Genomic DNA, 14,914 nt, shown 5'->3' with positions numbered 1-14,914 from the left:
AATAATCAAGTTTTGACCTAGAAATAATAACGGGGTTGATTCGGCGCACAAGGATTAAATCAGACATGGTTGAGGTGAGGCAAGGTTTTGACAAGATTTGACAAGGTTCAAAAGAGGGTTCTCAAGTATGAATAAGAGAGTAATGAACCGTGCCTAGCATTGGACGATAAAACTCGTCAACAATAATTCTAAGATCGTTTCCATATTTTATCTCCGTCTCGACAATCTCGTTTATGATCTCTTTTCTCTCCGTCCTTCGTTTACTGCACTTGGAGCAGAGGTTCTCCTCATCAACCAGGACGAACTCACAGTCCCTGCAGCACACGGAACCTATCTCCGAGGTGGAGATCTTGGAGTTACTAATCCCGGAGTCGGATCCAACCCCGGAATCATTTCTCTCAATATCTACTCTTCCAGCAATTTTCTCCAGTGGCCCACGCCACTGCACACTCCCGTCTCCACTGCTATCATTGCTACTGTTACTGGAGTCACTGATGTTACTAATGGCGCTGATTCTATGCTTGTTATTCCTTACTCCGAGAAACACTCCGTCCGCCGTGTAGTGTTCTTCGGCGGAGGAATCAACCTCGCCGGAGCCATTTCCTCCGCCCAACCGGAGTTTGGCGTCATTGAGAAAATGAAGGATTTCTGATTTTGTTGCTCCGGTAAATATGGATCCGGATCCAGCTGAACCCTCCGGAATGGGTGGGAGAGGACGAATTCTTAACTTATTATCCTGAATCTCCTCGTATATATGCTCATTGTATATATCTGAACCTGTGGATCTGTAGGTCTCGTCAAGAATTGACTCCAGGGTGTAGAAACTCCCCTCTGACTCGGAGAAACTTGATCTGTAAACTGACTCGGTAATATGAGATATGTCTCCAAGGATTGAGAGTGGGATACATTTGTGGTTCTCCAGATCATCAGGGTTCATGGTAGAGTTTATGAGGACTGGAGAACTTATCTCAGGTCGAACCCTGGACCTACTCATGTCAGGTTTTTCAGCTGCAGTCTCATCTTCGGATTTGTTCAAGTTCAATCCGAAACCTTTGGCTCTGAGTAGTTCTTGTTTAGACTGTTGTCTCGCGATTTTCTTCAACCTTGGAGGTTTGACAGGTTCAAGCGTGCATTCTTCTCCAACATCTCCTCCCATCTCCGTACTGGAGACAAAATTAGAACCCTGAGAACCCGACTCTATATTTATCCAGGAGGAGGAACTGATATAAACCCGGTTCTCTAAACCAGTGTTCGATTCAACCATTCCTGGACTCCTAATAATGGTTTTCTCTCCCTCCTTATGTATCACAGACCCTGAGATAACCTGACTAGACTCCTCTACTATACTATCCCGGTCAAAGGATGTATCACTAAGTTTAGGAATGTTTAAAGAATCCTCCGAAATGTCCAAAAGCCTACTCTCGCATGAATCAATGGAGAGGTTGAGTTCAAACTTTATATCCTCCGCAGACTCATTCAGCTCTGGGATATCATACTCCGGTCCTGCTTCAGCTCCGTCAGGGGCTGGTCGCTCTGAAAGAAAATTTGCTATTTTGATTACTGTTTTGGGATCCTCCCTCATCCCTCATCCCTGGACGTGTTGACACCTTACTCCATGTAATCTATTCTTAAACCCAGCATACTTCATCCAAACACGGAGCTTAATCCTCAAGCCATATACAGAAAACCGGGAATATTAAGATGTACCACGACGGTTATAAAATTTTTAAGTAAAATACAATTTTGGGTTCAAGGTTTTAGGTCTAAATCAGTCACGCTCAATTCTATTGGGTTGATTAAATATTGGTGGTTAGGATTAAGGATATGATATGATCAGATTAAATATTGGTGGTTAGGATTAAGGATATGATATGATCAGATTAAATATTGGTGGTTAGGATTAAGGATATAATATGATAAGATTAAATATTGGTGGTTAGGATTAAGGATATGATATGATCAGATTAAATATTGGTGGTTAGGATTAAGGATATGTTATGATCAGATTAAATATTGGTGGTTAGGATTAAGGATATGATATGATCAGATTAAATATTGGTGGTTAGGATTAAGGATATGTTATGATCAGATTGATTAAACTTTGACATTGAAAACTTGTTGCTCGCTTCTAGATTTCACATGGGATGAAAGAGCATATTGAACCCTTGATATTAATATCAGATAAAACTGGTACCTAGAGGAATATTCTCGTAGTCTAGACCTACAGGATCAAACTCGTCTTCACTAAACTCTGAAAAATCGTCCTGCTCCGTATCAGTCGGCTTAAACTCGTCCTGCTCCGTTCTCTTGATCATGGTGTTAATCCTGTCTAGCTCTAAGGGAGAGAACGGAGATAGGTTTGGTTCTATGACCGGAGGGGGAGGTGGGGGTATCCGGGGACGATGAAGGGTTGGGGTGCCGGGGAGGGGGGCCAGGGAGGGAACAAGATGAATAAGAGATGATCTTCTCCGACCCAACTTAAACCTTGTGGTATCTTGGAATAGGTGACCCAACCCGTCTCTACCTCTCTCCTGTAATGATATACTGCGCTGCAAACCCCGGGATTCTGAAATATAAAAAGTATAAAGAATTATTACAGATCAGTAAACCGATGAGCTGTGTCAACCATTAGGACACTTTGTTAGGGTTTTGACTGTTTATTGGCCTCAGAGTATGAAAAAAAAACCCACCTAAGTTCTGGGGGGTCAATTTCTGTAATCGAGGAAGGATTAGACATTGCAGATCTATTGAGGAGATAAACACATTTTAGACCCCTTAATATCCTTCAAGAATCACAAACCCTTCGAGCTTAGAGGGTTATAATCCGTTGACAATAGAATTATTAAGAACAACAGAGAACGTTCGCAAGAAAAAATGAGGTTTCTAATTTTCTAAAAAATATTTCCGCTATCTACAGAGACAACCCAATGATAGTAAAATAGAATAGAATGCATTGTGAACTCAATGACTGGCCTGGGAAAAGAAACCTTGGTAAATCAAAGCTAAATAGTTTAAAATCACTAAAATCATCATTCTCACCACTTCTTTTATCCATTTTCACGTAGAAAACATTCACACTTTTAACAGAAAAACAATGTTGGAAATCAATGATGAATTTCCTTTTTCTCTGAAATTACGAAATCTGTTGTAAATCGAAACATTGGTGATCATTATAATAAATGTATTTAAAACTTGGTTTACGTGCGTTCAGGTGGGAAAAAGTTGTAATATTGTTGTGAACAATAGGTTTACATTAAACTATATATATATACGTAACCTTCCCCTTCCTACTAATTAGAAAAAGTATCTTATATAAAACATTTAATTTGAAACAATGTTTTTGTAATATGAAGATAAGGTTCAAACATCAAGGTTGTGTTTACACTCAGCTCCGGGTATGATTGAAAAGACTGATGTTTGATCACTAGTTGAACTTTAACTGCAGCTCCTATAGCAGATTTAAACTCATGATAGTAATAAAAATCTCTATTAAGTTACTACTTAAAGATATTAATCAAAGATATTAATTCATTTCAAACTTTAATTCGATCTCCGACATTATAATTCAAGTAAAAATGAAAAATTAAATTTGATTAAAAAAAATCTTCTTAAACCTTCCTTTAACTATTTTACTTTCTAAAGAGAGAGAAGAGAGAAGCATAAAGAATAGAGAGAGAGAGAGAGGAATTTAACCAACTAAACTAGGAGTATATACAGTTTAAAAATATAAATTTATAGATTACAAAGAGATAACCTTTAAAATTTTAAACGAACCTACTCAGTGTTATAATAAAAAGGGAATTTGATCTTTCTAATAACTCGATCATTTGAAAAAATTGTCTAACAAAAAGTTAAAGATCAAATTTCTCCTCCCCCACCCCCACCATCCTTATCTAAACCATACCCACACGTAACCATTTTTTACCCTCAAAACACTGTGGGGGGTCCGACAGGAAATGAAAGTAGATGAAGAATAATTGTAAGAAATGTTAAATTCATATTTAAATAGTTTAAAAAATGTACAATAAAAAATGAACAAGAAGAGAAAATGTATGATTGTGTAAGTAAGAAGAAATCTTACATTTTGCTCGAAATTATGAACATTTTGTTCAAAATTATAGAATATTTTGTTTAAATTATGAATATTTTGTTCAAATTATGAATATTTTGTTCAAATTATAAATATTTTGTTCAAAATTATGAATATTTTGCTCAAAATTGTGAATATTTTGCTCGAAATTATGAACATTTTGTTCAAAATGGTGAATATTTTGTTCGAAATTATGAATATCATGTTCCATATTATGAATATTTTGTTCAAATTATGAATATTTTGCTCAAAATTATGAACATTTTGTTCAAAATGATGAATATTTTGTTCAAATTATGAGCATTTTGTTCAAATTATAAATATTTTGTTCGAAATTATGAATATTTTGTTCGAAATTATGAATATTTTGTTCGAAATTGTGAATATCTTGTTCGATATTATGAATATTTTGTTAAAAATTATGAATATTTTGTTCAAAATATGAATATGAAATTATGAATATTTTGTGCGAAATTATGAATATTAGGTTCAAAATTATGAACATCTTGTTCGATATTCGATGAATATTTTGTTCGAAATTATGGAGATTTTGTTCGAAATTTGAAATATTTTGTTCGAAATTATGAACATTTTTTTCAAAATTATGAATATTATGTTCGAAATTATGAATATTTTTTTTCGAAATTATGAACATTTTGTTTAAAATTATGAATAGATTGTTAGAAATTATGACCTTTTGTTCCAAATTATGAATATTTTGTTCAAAATTTCGAGCAAAATGTTAGGATTTGTTAGATATCCCCAGCATAATTTGGAATTACATTTTTATAAGTTCCAAATGTATCTATATGACTGTATCATCTGCTAAAGTTTCACTAAAAGTAAACTCATAAATAAACATGGTTCCCACACTTACATCCACAATAATTAGTTTTGCAATGTATACTTGCATAGGGGTAGGGCAGGGGGAGGAAATATGAATGTGAAGAAACTATGGAAAGTATGCCTGGTTAGGCGGGTCCAAACTGTATAGTATTGTGATATCTCAAGCTTTGTAGTTTAATAAAAATATAAAATATTCATGAGAGTGAAATAATGCTGCATGGTTAATGAAAAGTTGAGAAAATAAAGAAACTGGGGAAAATTGTATCGGATTAGGAGAAAAATAGCTGATGAAAATATGAGAAAGTGAGAAGAGAAAAGGAAAAAATGGATTACAACGTGGGAAAGTAAAGTTAAAAAATGTAAATGTCTGAAATAATTATAAGGAAATGCAATAGAAGAATTAAATGTACAATATTTTAGATAATTAAATAATGAAAATTGAATTAAATGAATATTTAAATTAGAAATATAGAATTGGAGATAATTGAAATTACTATAATGAACTGGAAAGTGAGAAAGGCTGAAAGGTTAGTTTGTGTTTGTTTTGAATAGTTTCTCTTATAAACTTTACTATGTTTATATAATAAATATCGTAGCGTATTGTATACCTAAACATATCTGTATATATTATACGTTATAACATTTAACTACGTAAAAGTTTTATCGGTCTTATCATTGACATTTAGCTTAATTACGTACAATAGAAGTAAGATTAGTAGCGATCAAAAGCGCTTATTTTTCGCCGTAAGCCTATACCCCCATTCATTTTTCGCGAACACTCCCTTTAACGAAACTTGTTGGAGTAAGGCATTCACTACATACATATTTTTGTATGTGCATATATATACAGGATACAGGATACAGGATACAGGATAAAGGATAAAGGATAGAGGATACAGAATACAGGATACAGACTTTAGAAACCTGAATACATGATACACGATGCAGGATGCAGGATACAGGGTACAGCATACAGAATACAGGATACAGGATACTGGATAGATACAGGATATAGGATACAGGATACATATTCACAGAATACGGAATACAGAATACAGGCTAGATACAGGATGCAGGATACAGGATACATAAACACAGAATACAAAATACAGGATACAGGATGAAGGATACAGTGAATGGATGGATGAAAGGTTGATGTATTCTTTATTAGTCCATCAGATGTCAGAACCCTGGCATAGCCAGGTGAATATAAAAAGTAGGTGAGGGAGGGGGGAGAATTTAAAGAGTGGGGCAATGGGGGGGGGGCGGAGAACACGCCTCAATCTTTTAAACAATTAGTCTTACTTTAGGCGCACGCGCAGCCAAGTACTTACTTGGCATAATTTATAAATAAAACATATTACTCATTAATTCGTTAATAACCTTTTAAAGAACGCAGAACAAATCAGAATTTAAAAAGAATATTTAGTTTGGTTTAAATAATTCCAAAATAAATAAAGAAGTTAAAACATTTTTTTCGTGAAGTTCATTCCCTCGTAAAGGGACTGTAGACGCAAGGATATAATGCAAGGAAAGTTATTTCAGAAGTGTACACATCTTTTGTACTGCAGTGTACTGTCTCTGGGCGGTAATGTAAAAACAAGACGGATGTCGAAGCCTGACATGGGATCCATCTTTCACATAAATAATCAATGACATATTCTGGTCAATAGAAACTATTATGTGAATTTTCAAAATTATCATAATTCAATGCTTTTAACCTCTTCGGATACTAAACGAACACTGAGGAATCTATTCTTGTTTATTCCGCCCAGAGAGAACTGGTTTCAATATGTACGCAGAGTATACGCAACTGCAATTAACTTTCCTTGCATAACATTCTTGTGTAGACGTATTTTCCTGTGACCCTCCATTTAGGATAAAGCGGTTTCATCGATTTTGTTTAGACAAAGGTGTACAGTGTACAGGTTGTACAGATGTACAGATGTACAGGTTGTACAGATGTACAGATGTACAGGTTGTACAGATGTACAGATGTACAGGTTGTACAGATGTACAGGTTGATATTTGTGAATCGGTAATGTCTCTCTTCAAAGGGACTCTCACTTGAAATAATGTCTACACAGTCCCTTTAAGTTGATTCATTGGACTTTCAATTTTTTTTCTTTTCAAACATTTATTGTCTATATTATTCATCCTATTCATTATGTTTGAAGGGTGAATGAAGTATTAGAAGGATAGAGGGGTAGTTTATAAGGAAGGTTAAGAATAATATGCTTCCAGCTAAAACATTAAAAATATCCCCTGGCAAAACTTTGAATGAAACAATGAGGTAAAAATTTGTATACTTATACATATACATACATACATACATGTATACATACATACATCTATACATACACCCATACATACATACATATACATACATACCATGCAACAGTTAAACCCCTTAAAGTAAAATAAATTTATTAAACATGGAACGACCTTGAAACTATTTTCTGACAGAATATGACAAGATTAATAAGTAAACGCCCTTTTTTTGACTGGTTAATAAAGCATTTTCAATAATCGCTCCAGGCAAATATTGTTAAAATTTAGCCTTTAAATCTTTATCAATTAGCCTAATCTAGGAATAGTTTTTTTGCGATCAAAAATTAGTATGGTATTATTGTCAACTTTAATTGTAAATGATGTTTATTCCTATTTTATAAGAAAATTGTCGGTTTTTTGTTAAAAAGCTAAAATTTTGTTTTTAATAAAATTACAGTGTGAATAAAGTTTGTTGTGCACTAAAGTATATGTAGTAACAAAAACGAAAGTATATATATATCAAACTGACTTTGCCACAAACTCAAATTTTCAAACCCCTATATCTTTGAAGCCTGATGGTGTAAACCTTTCATATTTCAAGTTTAGATAATTTAATCTAACAGATTTCATGGTTTGAAATAATATCTAGAAAATCAGAAAACATTCATTTTGACAGTGTTAGAATTTAAAAATAACGCAAATCATCTGATATATCATAAAGTTTTTTTATCTTTTTCTGTGACAAAATGACCCACTCCCACCATTTTTCTCTCTCTTAGTGTAAAACTTTCAAAATAATTTCCGAACTTAGACAAACTTGTAATACTTAGAGCGATAAAAAGCAGATATGAGAAAGAACCCACAAACTTTCGATAGAAAACATTAAAGATTTCTAGGTCGTGAATATATTTAAGAAGCATGGAAAATGATCAAGATTTCAGATTGCCTGGCATAAGATTTATTACAAAGATTTAACCAGGAAATTGTAACAGGGTGAAATCTCACCAACATATTTTACTCCCTAACTACTAACTTTTCACTTCAAGGGACTGTGTGTATATGTAATGTTAAAGGGACTGTATGTATATGTAATGTTAAAGGGACTTTATGTACATGTAATGTTAAAGGGACTGTATGTATATGTAATGTTAAAGGGACTGTATATAGATGTAATGTTAAAGGGACTGTATGTACATGTAATGTTAAATGGTCTGTATGTAGATGTAATGTTAAAGGGACTGTATAAAGATGTAATGTTAAAGAGACTGTATGAATATATAATGTTAAATGGCCCTTTATTTAAAGAGTGGCATGTTGTATTCATCATGTTACCTTTTATCTGAGTAACAAAAAAGAAAATATCTTTAAACGTATTGAACTCGGAATTCTCAAGTCACTTTTTATAGAGAAACAACAAAATTCATAACATCTGAATATTCCTTTAAAGTGTACCGGACCGCGTGTAACTGGGACATGTACGGAATATGGCGACGAAACAACAAAATGTCGGTTTTACACTTTTTGGGAGTAAATTTTTCTCTCTATATATCTACTCTGTGGTTTTTGTCCAGAAGTTGAATCTAGTTTTAATGATCGAAAAGAAGAAAGTGAAAATCCTGAATATTTTGACAGAAAACTGATAGAATAGGCCTGGCTAGGCCTCACATCATGACGGGGCCTTATGAGCCAGTAGATCTGTATGTCTTCAGGCAATAAAAGGTATCCATATTCCATAATCTTTAATCCATATTATTTCTGCATATTTTAGACAAGGAATTTTTATATGTTGCATATTTGTATTCTTAAATATATACATATATATATATACAGGGGGAGTCAAAAAAAAGTGTGATTAGCGGCGCCTAATGCAAAATTGTACCTTTGTTTAACTCTCCTGTATGGTGGTTTTTCGACATTTTTTGGATATATTTTTTTTTGTTACTTTGGCCAAAAAAATTACGCGAACCTTTTTCTCTCAAAATCAAAAGTTTAGAAAAGCAAAAATGTGTATATATATTATTTCTATCAAATTCTAAAATTTTATAAAGATAGAATCACAAAAGCACAGAAAATCTGCAAAATTATAATAAGAATATTCGCAATTTTCAGTTCTGTTCTAATTTTTATGGAAAAATTCTTTTAATTCTCTAATTTCTTTCTTTTTAGTATATTCTAAAGTTATTAATATTCGCTGTTCAGCTGAAACCTGAAGAGCCACTGAGAAACAACTTTTCCTTAAAAATAAGACCAGAACTGAAAATTGCTAATTTTTACTTTTCTAATCATTTGATTTTGAGAAAAAAGGTTCGCAGATTTTTTTGGGCAATAGGAGTAACTAAAAAAATAGAAAAATTCTAAAAATATTGAAAAAACACCATACAGGAGAGTTGCACAAAAAAATGTACAATTTTGAACCAAGCGCCGCTCATCACACTTTTTTAACTCACCCTGTACAGACATAGAACGAGAACTAGAACTGGAACTAGAACTAGAACTAGAACTAGAACTAGGACTAGAACTAGAACTAGGACTAGAACTAGAACTAGAACTAGAACTATAGAACTAGAACTAGAACTAGAACTAGAACTATAGAACTAGTACTAGAACTAGGACTAGAACTAGAACTAGAACTAGAACTAGAACTAGAACTAGAACTAGAACTAGAACTAGCTAGAACTAGAACTAGAACTAGAACTAGAACTAGAACTAGAACTAGAACTATAGAACTAGAACTAGAACTAGAACTAGAACTAGAACTAGAACTAAAACTAAAACTAGAACTAGAACTAGAACTAGAACTAAAACCATGAGCATGAAAGATAAATAACAACTGCTGTGGCTGAAGCTTGATCTTTTTCATGAAGATCTCATTAAACTTTGATCTTTGTGTAGAGCATAATCAGTTTAATTGCAGACCGCTCTATAGCATAGGAGTATGTATATATGTTTATATATCGCATATCAAGAGATAAAAAATCTCTTGTGCGCCAAAATATTACAGTTAATTTGTGTGTTTCAAAAAACCAAGTTCTGTTGTTATCTCTTTACACAGTATGCCCTTAATGTTTATATACTCCTACAATATGGAACTACAGACGGTATTAACAATAGACAATGGTTTCATTTGTAACAATTTTATCTTCTCATTGTGAAACTCTCCAAGGAGTGAAGGATTGAACAGAATATCCTAAATTGAAAATTAAAAAACAAATGCACAACCTAATCCAACAGACGATTTAAATGCAGGTATTTGTATAAAATCCTGGAAGCTTTGAGACAAATTGAAAACATTCTTGTGAAAATAGATTTTTCAGATTTAGGTTGAAGAGGAAAGAGAAGTCAGGAGAATCAAATTATAGATTTTTCTTATCACTTAATTCGTTTTTCTAGAAAATAGACTTTTATACCCACGTCACGTCACTACATTTTACACAAAATGACAAGAAAAATTAAAATATGGCTTTAATAAAAAGAATTTTTGTGAAAAATGTTTAAATCTAGAACGAGAAATTATGTAAAATGTCATATGAAATGAATGAAGCGTCCCCAAAATACTATAAATGTCCCGAAAATAATAAAAATTGTCCCCTGAATAATATAAAATGTCCCCTTAGTAATATAAAATGTCCTCTAAATACTATAAAATGTCTTCTGAAATCTTAATGCTATAAAATGTGTCCTGAATACTATAAAATGTCCCCTGAATATACAACTCTCTGATTACAAAAAAATATTTTCTGAATGCTGTAAAATGTCTCCTGATTACTAAAAAGTGTCTTCTGAATACTGTAAAATGTCTCCTGATTACTAAAACATGTCGTCTGAATGCTATAAAATGTCTCCTGATTACTAAAAAAAGTCTTCTGAATACTATAAAATGTCTCCTGATTACTAAAACATGTCTTCTGAATACTATAAAATGTCTCCTGATAACTAAAAATGTCTTCTGAATACTATAAAATGTCTCCTGATTACTGAAAAGTGTCTTCTGAATACTATAAAATGTCTCCTGATTACTAAAAAATGTCTTTTGAATACTATAAAATGTCACCTGAATATACCACTAAATGTCTCTGAATACTTTGAAATGTCTTTTGAATGCTATAAAATGTCTTCTGAATACTATAAAATGTCTCCTGATTGAACCACCGAGCTAGAACCCGGAAATGTTTAAATCCCCAAGGTTGAGAAAATTATAGAAAATTATCCGATTAACCGATTTAGGATTTAGGAAAGGGCAAATCTGGGAATTTAATTTTTTCGAGCAAATATCTGTTCTTGTATTTTCGAGCAAATATCTGTTCTTGTATTTTCGAGGATATATCTGTTCTTGTATTTTCGAGCAAATATCTGTTCTTGTATTTTCGAGCAAATATCTGTTCTTGTATTTTCGAGCAAATATCTGTTCTTGTATTTTCGAAGAAATATCTGTTCTTGTATTTTCGAGGAAATATCTGTTCTTGTATTTTCGAGGAAATATCTGTTCTTGTATTTTCGAGCAAATATCTGTTCTTGTGTTTTCGAGCAAATATCTGTTCTTGTATTTTCGAGCAAATATCTGTCGTTGTATTTTCGAGCAAATATCTGTTCTTGTATTTTCGAGCAAATATCTGTTCTTGTATTTTCGAGCAAATATCTGTTCTTGTATTTTCGAAACAACTTGAAAGGAACCGTCGAATTCATAAGAAAGGTATCTTTGCCTTTATCTTGAGAATAGACAGATTTTGTCAATTTACTTTCTTATTACTTCTTCAGAAAACCACAAGTTACTTTCAAGGCTAAACTTCAGATAGAAAAATATGGATATCTGCATCATTTTTCCATGGTCAAAGGTTTTAAAATCTGGAATGTTAAATTTCTAAATACATGATCACTTAAAAGGAATTGAGTCTTTACCTCGAGCTCAAACTTTCTAATCCTTTTATATTTGCAACCTGATGCCGAATTTAAAGAATTTGAGCCACGGCTTAAATTTGAGACGCGGCTCAAATATGGTTGGATCCACTAAAAATTATATTCAATGTTTCAAGATTTAAGTCGAAGAGTTTGTGACAATTCAATTCTTTTCCTAAACGGTCCCTTTTGTAAAATTTTTGTAAAATTTTAACACATATCGGGAGGCAATGATTAATAAAGCTTAACTCTAAAAAATATCAATTGTATACGATGTATACACAAAAGTGTGATCAACATAAATTTGACCAAGGAATTGAGTGCCTGCCACAAATTCTGATTTTCTAATTCTGTAAAAGTTTAAAATATCTCAGGTTATACACCATAAGACTGCACTGAGATAAAGATGGTAAAATTTGAATTTGTGGCAAAAAAACTCACAATCTTTAGGAAAAATGTCTGTAGGGTTGGAAAGTTTATTTTCAAGAACTTGCTGACTCAATTGAGTTTGATAAATCTGATTAAAAAAATTTGACAGTTTTCTCAAAATACTCTGAACAGGAATCACACAAACTTTAAAATAGTTGGTTACATAAAAGGCAAATGTATTTGTTAAAAAAGAATTTAAAATGGATCCAAAAAAGATAATTTTTTATAAGAAAGAAATAGAAAACATATGGTGTGTTATTAACATTTTTCAAGAAATTGTGTTGTATCTACAATTTAGTTCATTTAAAGATTAGCGTAATTAAAAATTCAAAACGAAATTATAAACATTTAAATGCTTGTCAGCCTGACTGCAATACATTAATAATTCATAACATCTTTTTTGTACTAATCTTTTATTTGATGTTTTTATTACCTTTCGAAATTCGAATCATGAAAGCGATAAACAAATGAACTTCAAACTTAGGCTCATAGATTGATTACAATACAGATAGAACACTTTATGTCGAATTTCCAATATTTAGGGGTTTTTTCTTCACAATAATCCTAAGGCAGAGGCTAATGGAAGTTACGGGCATGCTCTCTCTCTGTCGTATAATTAAACGCTCCCTGCGAGTAACTCCTTTGGGCTTCTGCCTCAGGGTTATCGTGAACAAGAAAATCCTTAAGTCTTGAAAAGACGACATTTGATGTTCTATCTGTATTGTTATTAATATATGCTTAGACTATTTTATCTGACATAATTTATAGTTTTAAATATCAGAGGTCTATGACATCAGGTGGCAAGGATATAGTGTAGAGAAATAAAGATTTAATATTACTCTTCAGATCAGAAAAAAAAGATTTAATTGAAATATGTTCATACAGTGGTAGGCGTTTTTATCAAAACAATGAAGACGACTTTTTATTTAAGTTTGTAGTGTTAACAAGCTTTTACAAGTTTACAAGAAATCAAAGAGAAGCTTTGTAATTGACAGCGTCTCTTGACTTCTCTGTTTATGTGTATCCATGCTGTTTAACAGGTTGATATACATAAAAAATTTAAATCGAAAGTCGTCTTCACTGTGTTGATATATGCGACGACGACTGTAAATGGTTCAATACTATTTTAGTTCTAAACCCATGATGTTCATTGCATTTACTATGCTGCCACATGCTGTTTTATGTTGAAAATAAAACCTAAATGCTTAAATTGTCCTTGCAGTAGAGTTCAAACCTAGTGTTAAAACTTTTTCTCTCAACAATTAAGTTGGTTAATTTAGTTGCTCCCATTATCCTTGTTCTAATTATTTGTTCCTTGTTCTAATTATTTGTAATATAATTGTTTTTATTGTTTTATTAGGGATAGAAAACTAAACGAGTTGAAAATTCAAGCTCCTAAATCCAAAATAAATTGTACATTTAATTTTTTTTTTCAAAGAAATTGAATTTGAGTAAAGTTGGTAGAGAGGACGACCCAGAACAATGTTGTAACCGATATGGTTCTATTTTCTTTCTTTAAGAAATGTGTTAAAAAAAAACTAAAACTAAAACTATTTAAAAATAAAAAACCGAATCCTCGTTTTAATGTTGACAGTGTTTTGCTTTGAATTATGTGACGTATTTTTTGTAAAAGATAGTCATGAATCTCGATAATGCTCGTTTACCCAACAATATCGATATCATTAATTTTTCTTATTGTAAAGTTGGGATATAAAAGGGGGGAACAGAAGGTATTTGCAAAACGTCTAAAATATTAAAAATTATTATCAGATGTTTAATTCATTATTGAAAAACTTTGTCTGAAATATGTTATCATTCTCCCCTTGAACCAACAAAACGTTAAAGGAACTGAGTTTTAGCCACAAATTCTCATTTTTAAATTGCTATATCTTTGCAACCTGACGGTGTTAATCTTTGATATTTCAAACTATTATTATTTGAACTAAAATAATTCATAGTTTGAAATATCTATGGTCTCTGACATTGAAATGCAAAGATATTTAAGAAAATAAGAGTTTGTGACAAAAACTCAATTCCTTCATATAAATCATATATTCTGGGACACCCTGTAAATAATCTACAATTGGTATAACCTGTATGAAATATAAATAATTAAACCCATAGAAACCATAAAAAATAAATTTGAACGCCCTGTCTAAAATATCATGTTAAACCACCAGTGGCGTACATAGGGGGGGGGCAGTAGTCCTCTTGCCCCCCCCCTGGGAGTTCCAGGGGGGGGCCCTGCCCCCCCCTGGAAAATACAAAATTAAAAGGAAACAAATTTAAAAAGTAACAGCTGACAATGACAAAGACTAAGGATTTGTCTAAATTCACTGTTAACACAAAATTTTAAGATACTTTAAACTAAAACTTTTGCAAAAA

The 14,914-nt window shown here is 32.3% G+C and overlaps 1 protein-coding gene across 4 annotated transcripts in view; it reads right to left on the bottom strand.

Annotated features, from left to right (window-relative positions):
* LOC111696520 (uncharacterized) overlaps nt 1-14,914 on the bottom strand; it is a 65,220-nt gene that overhangs the window by 17,903 nt on the left and 32,403 nt on the right. For all 4 annotated transcript variants that reach the window (XM_023466133.1, XM_023466134.1, XM_023466132.1 and 1 more), the window contains exons 3-4: nt 2,195-2,566; nt 154-1,533 (exon numbers count right to left, since the gene is read on the bottom strand). In XM_023466133.1, the coding sequence (XP_023321901.1) occupies nt 154-1,533; nt 2,195-2,566 (1,752 nt within the window). The remainder of the gene's footprint in view (nt 1-153; nt 1,534-2,194; nt 2,567-14,914) is intronic.

Source organism: Eurytemora carolleeae, unplaced genomic scaffold (assembly GCF_000591075.1).
Source record: "Eurytemora carolleeae unplaced genomic scaffold, Eaff_2.0 scaffold211, whole genome shotgun sequence".
NCBI classification, from domain to species: Eukaryota; Metazoa; Arthropoda; class Copepoda; order Calanoida; family Temoridae; genus Eurytemora; species Eurytemora carolleeae.
Note: the sequence above shows the minus strand (reverse complement) of the source record. Positions and strands in the feature narration are given on the sequence as shown.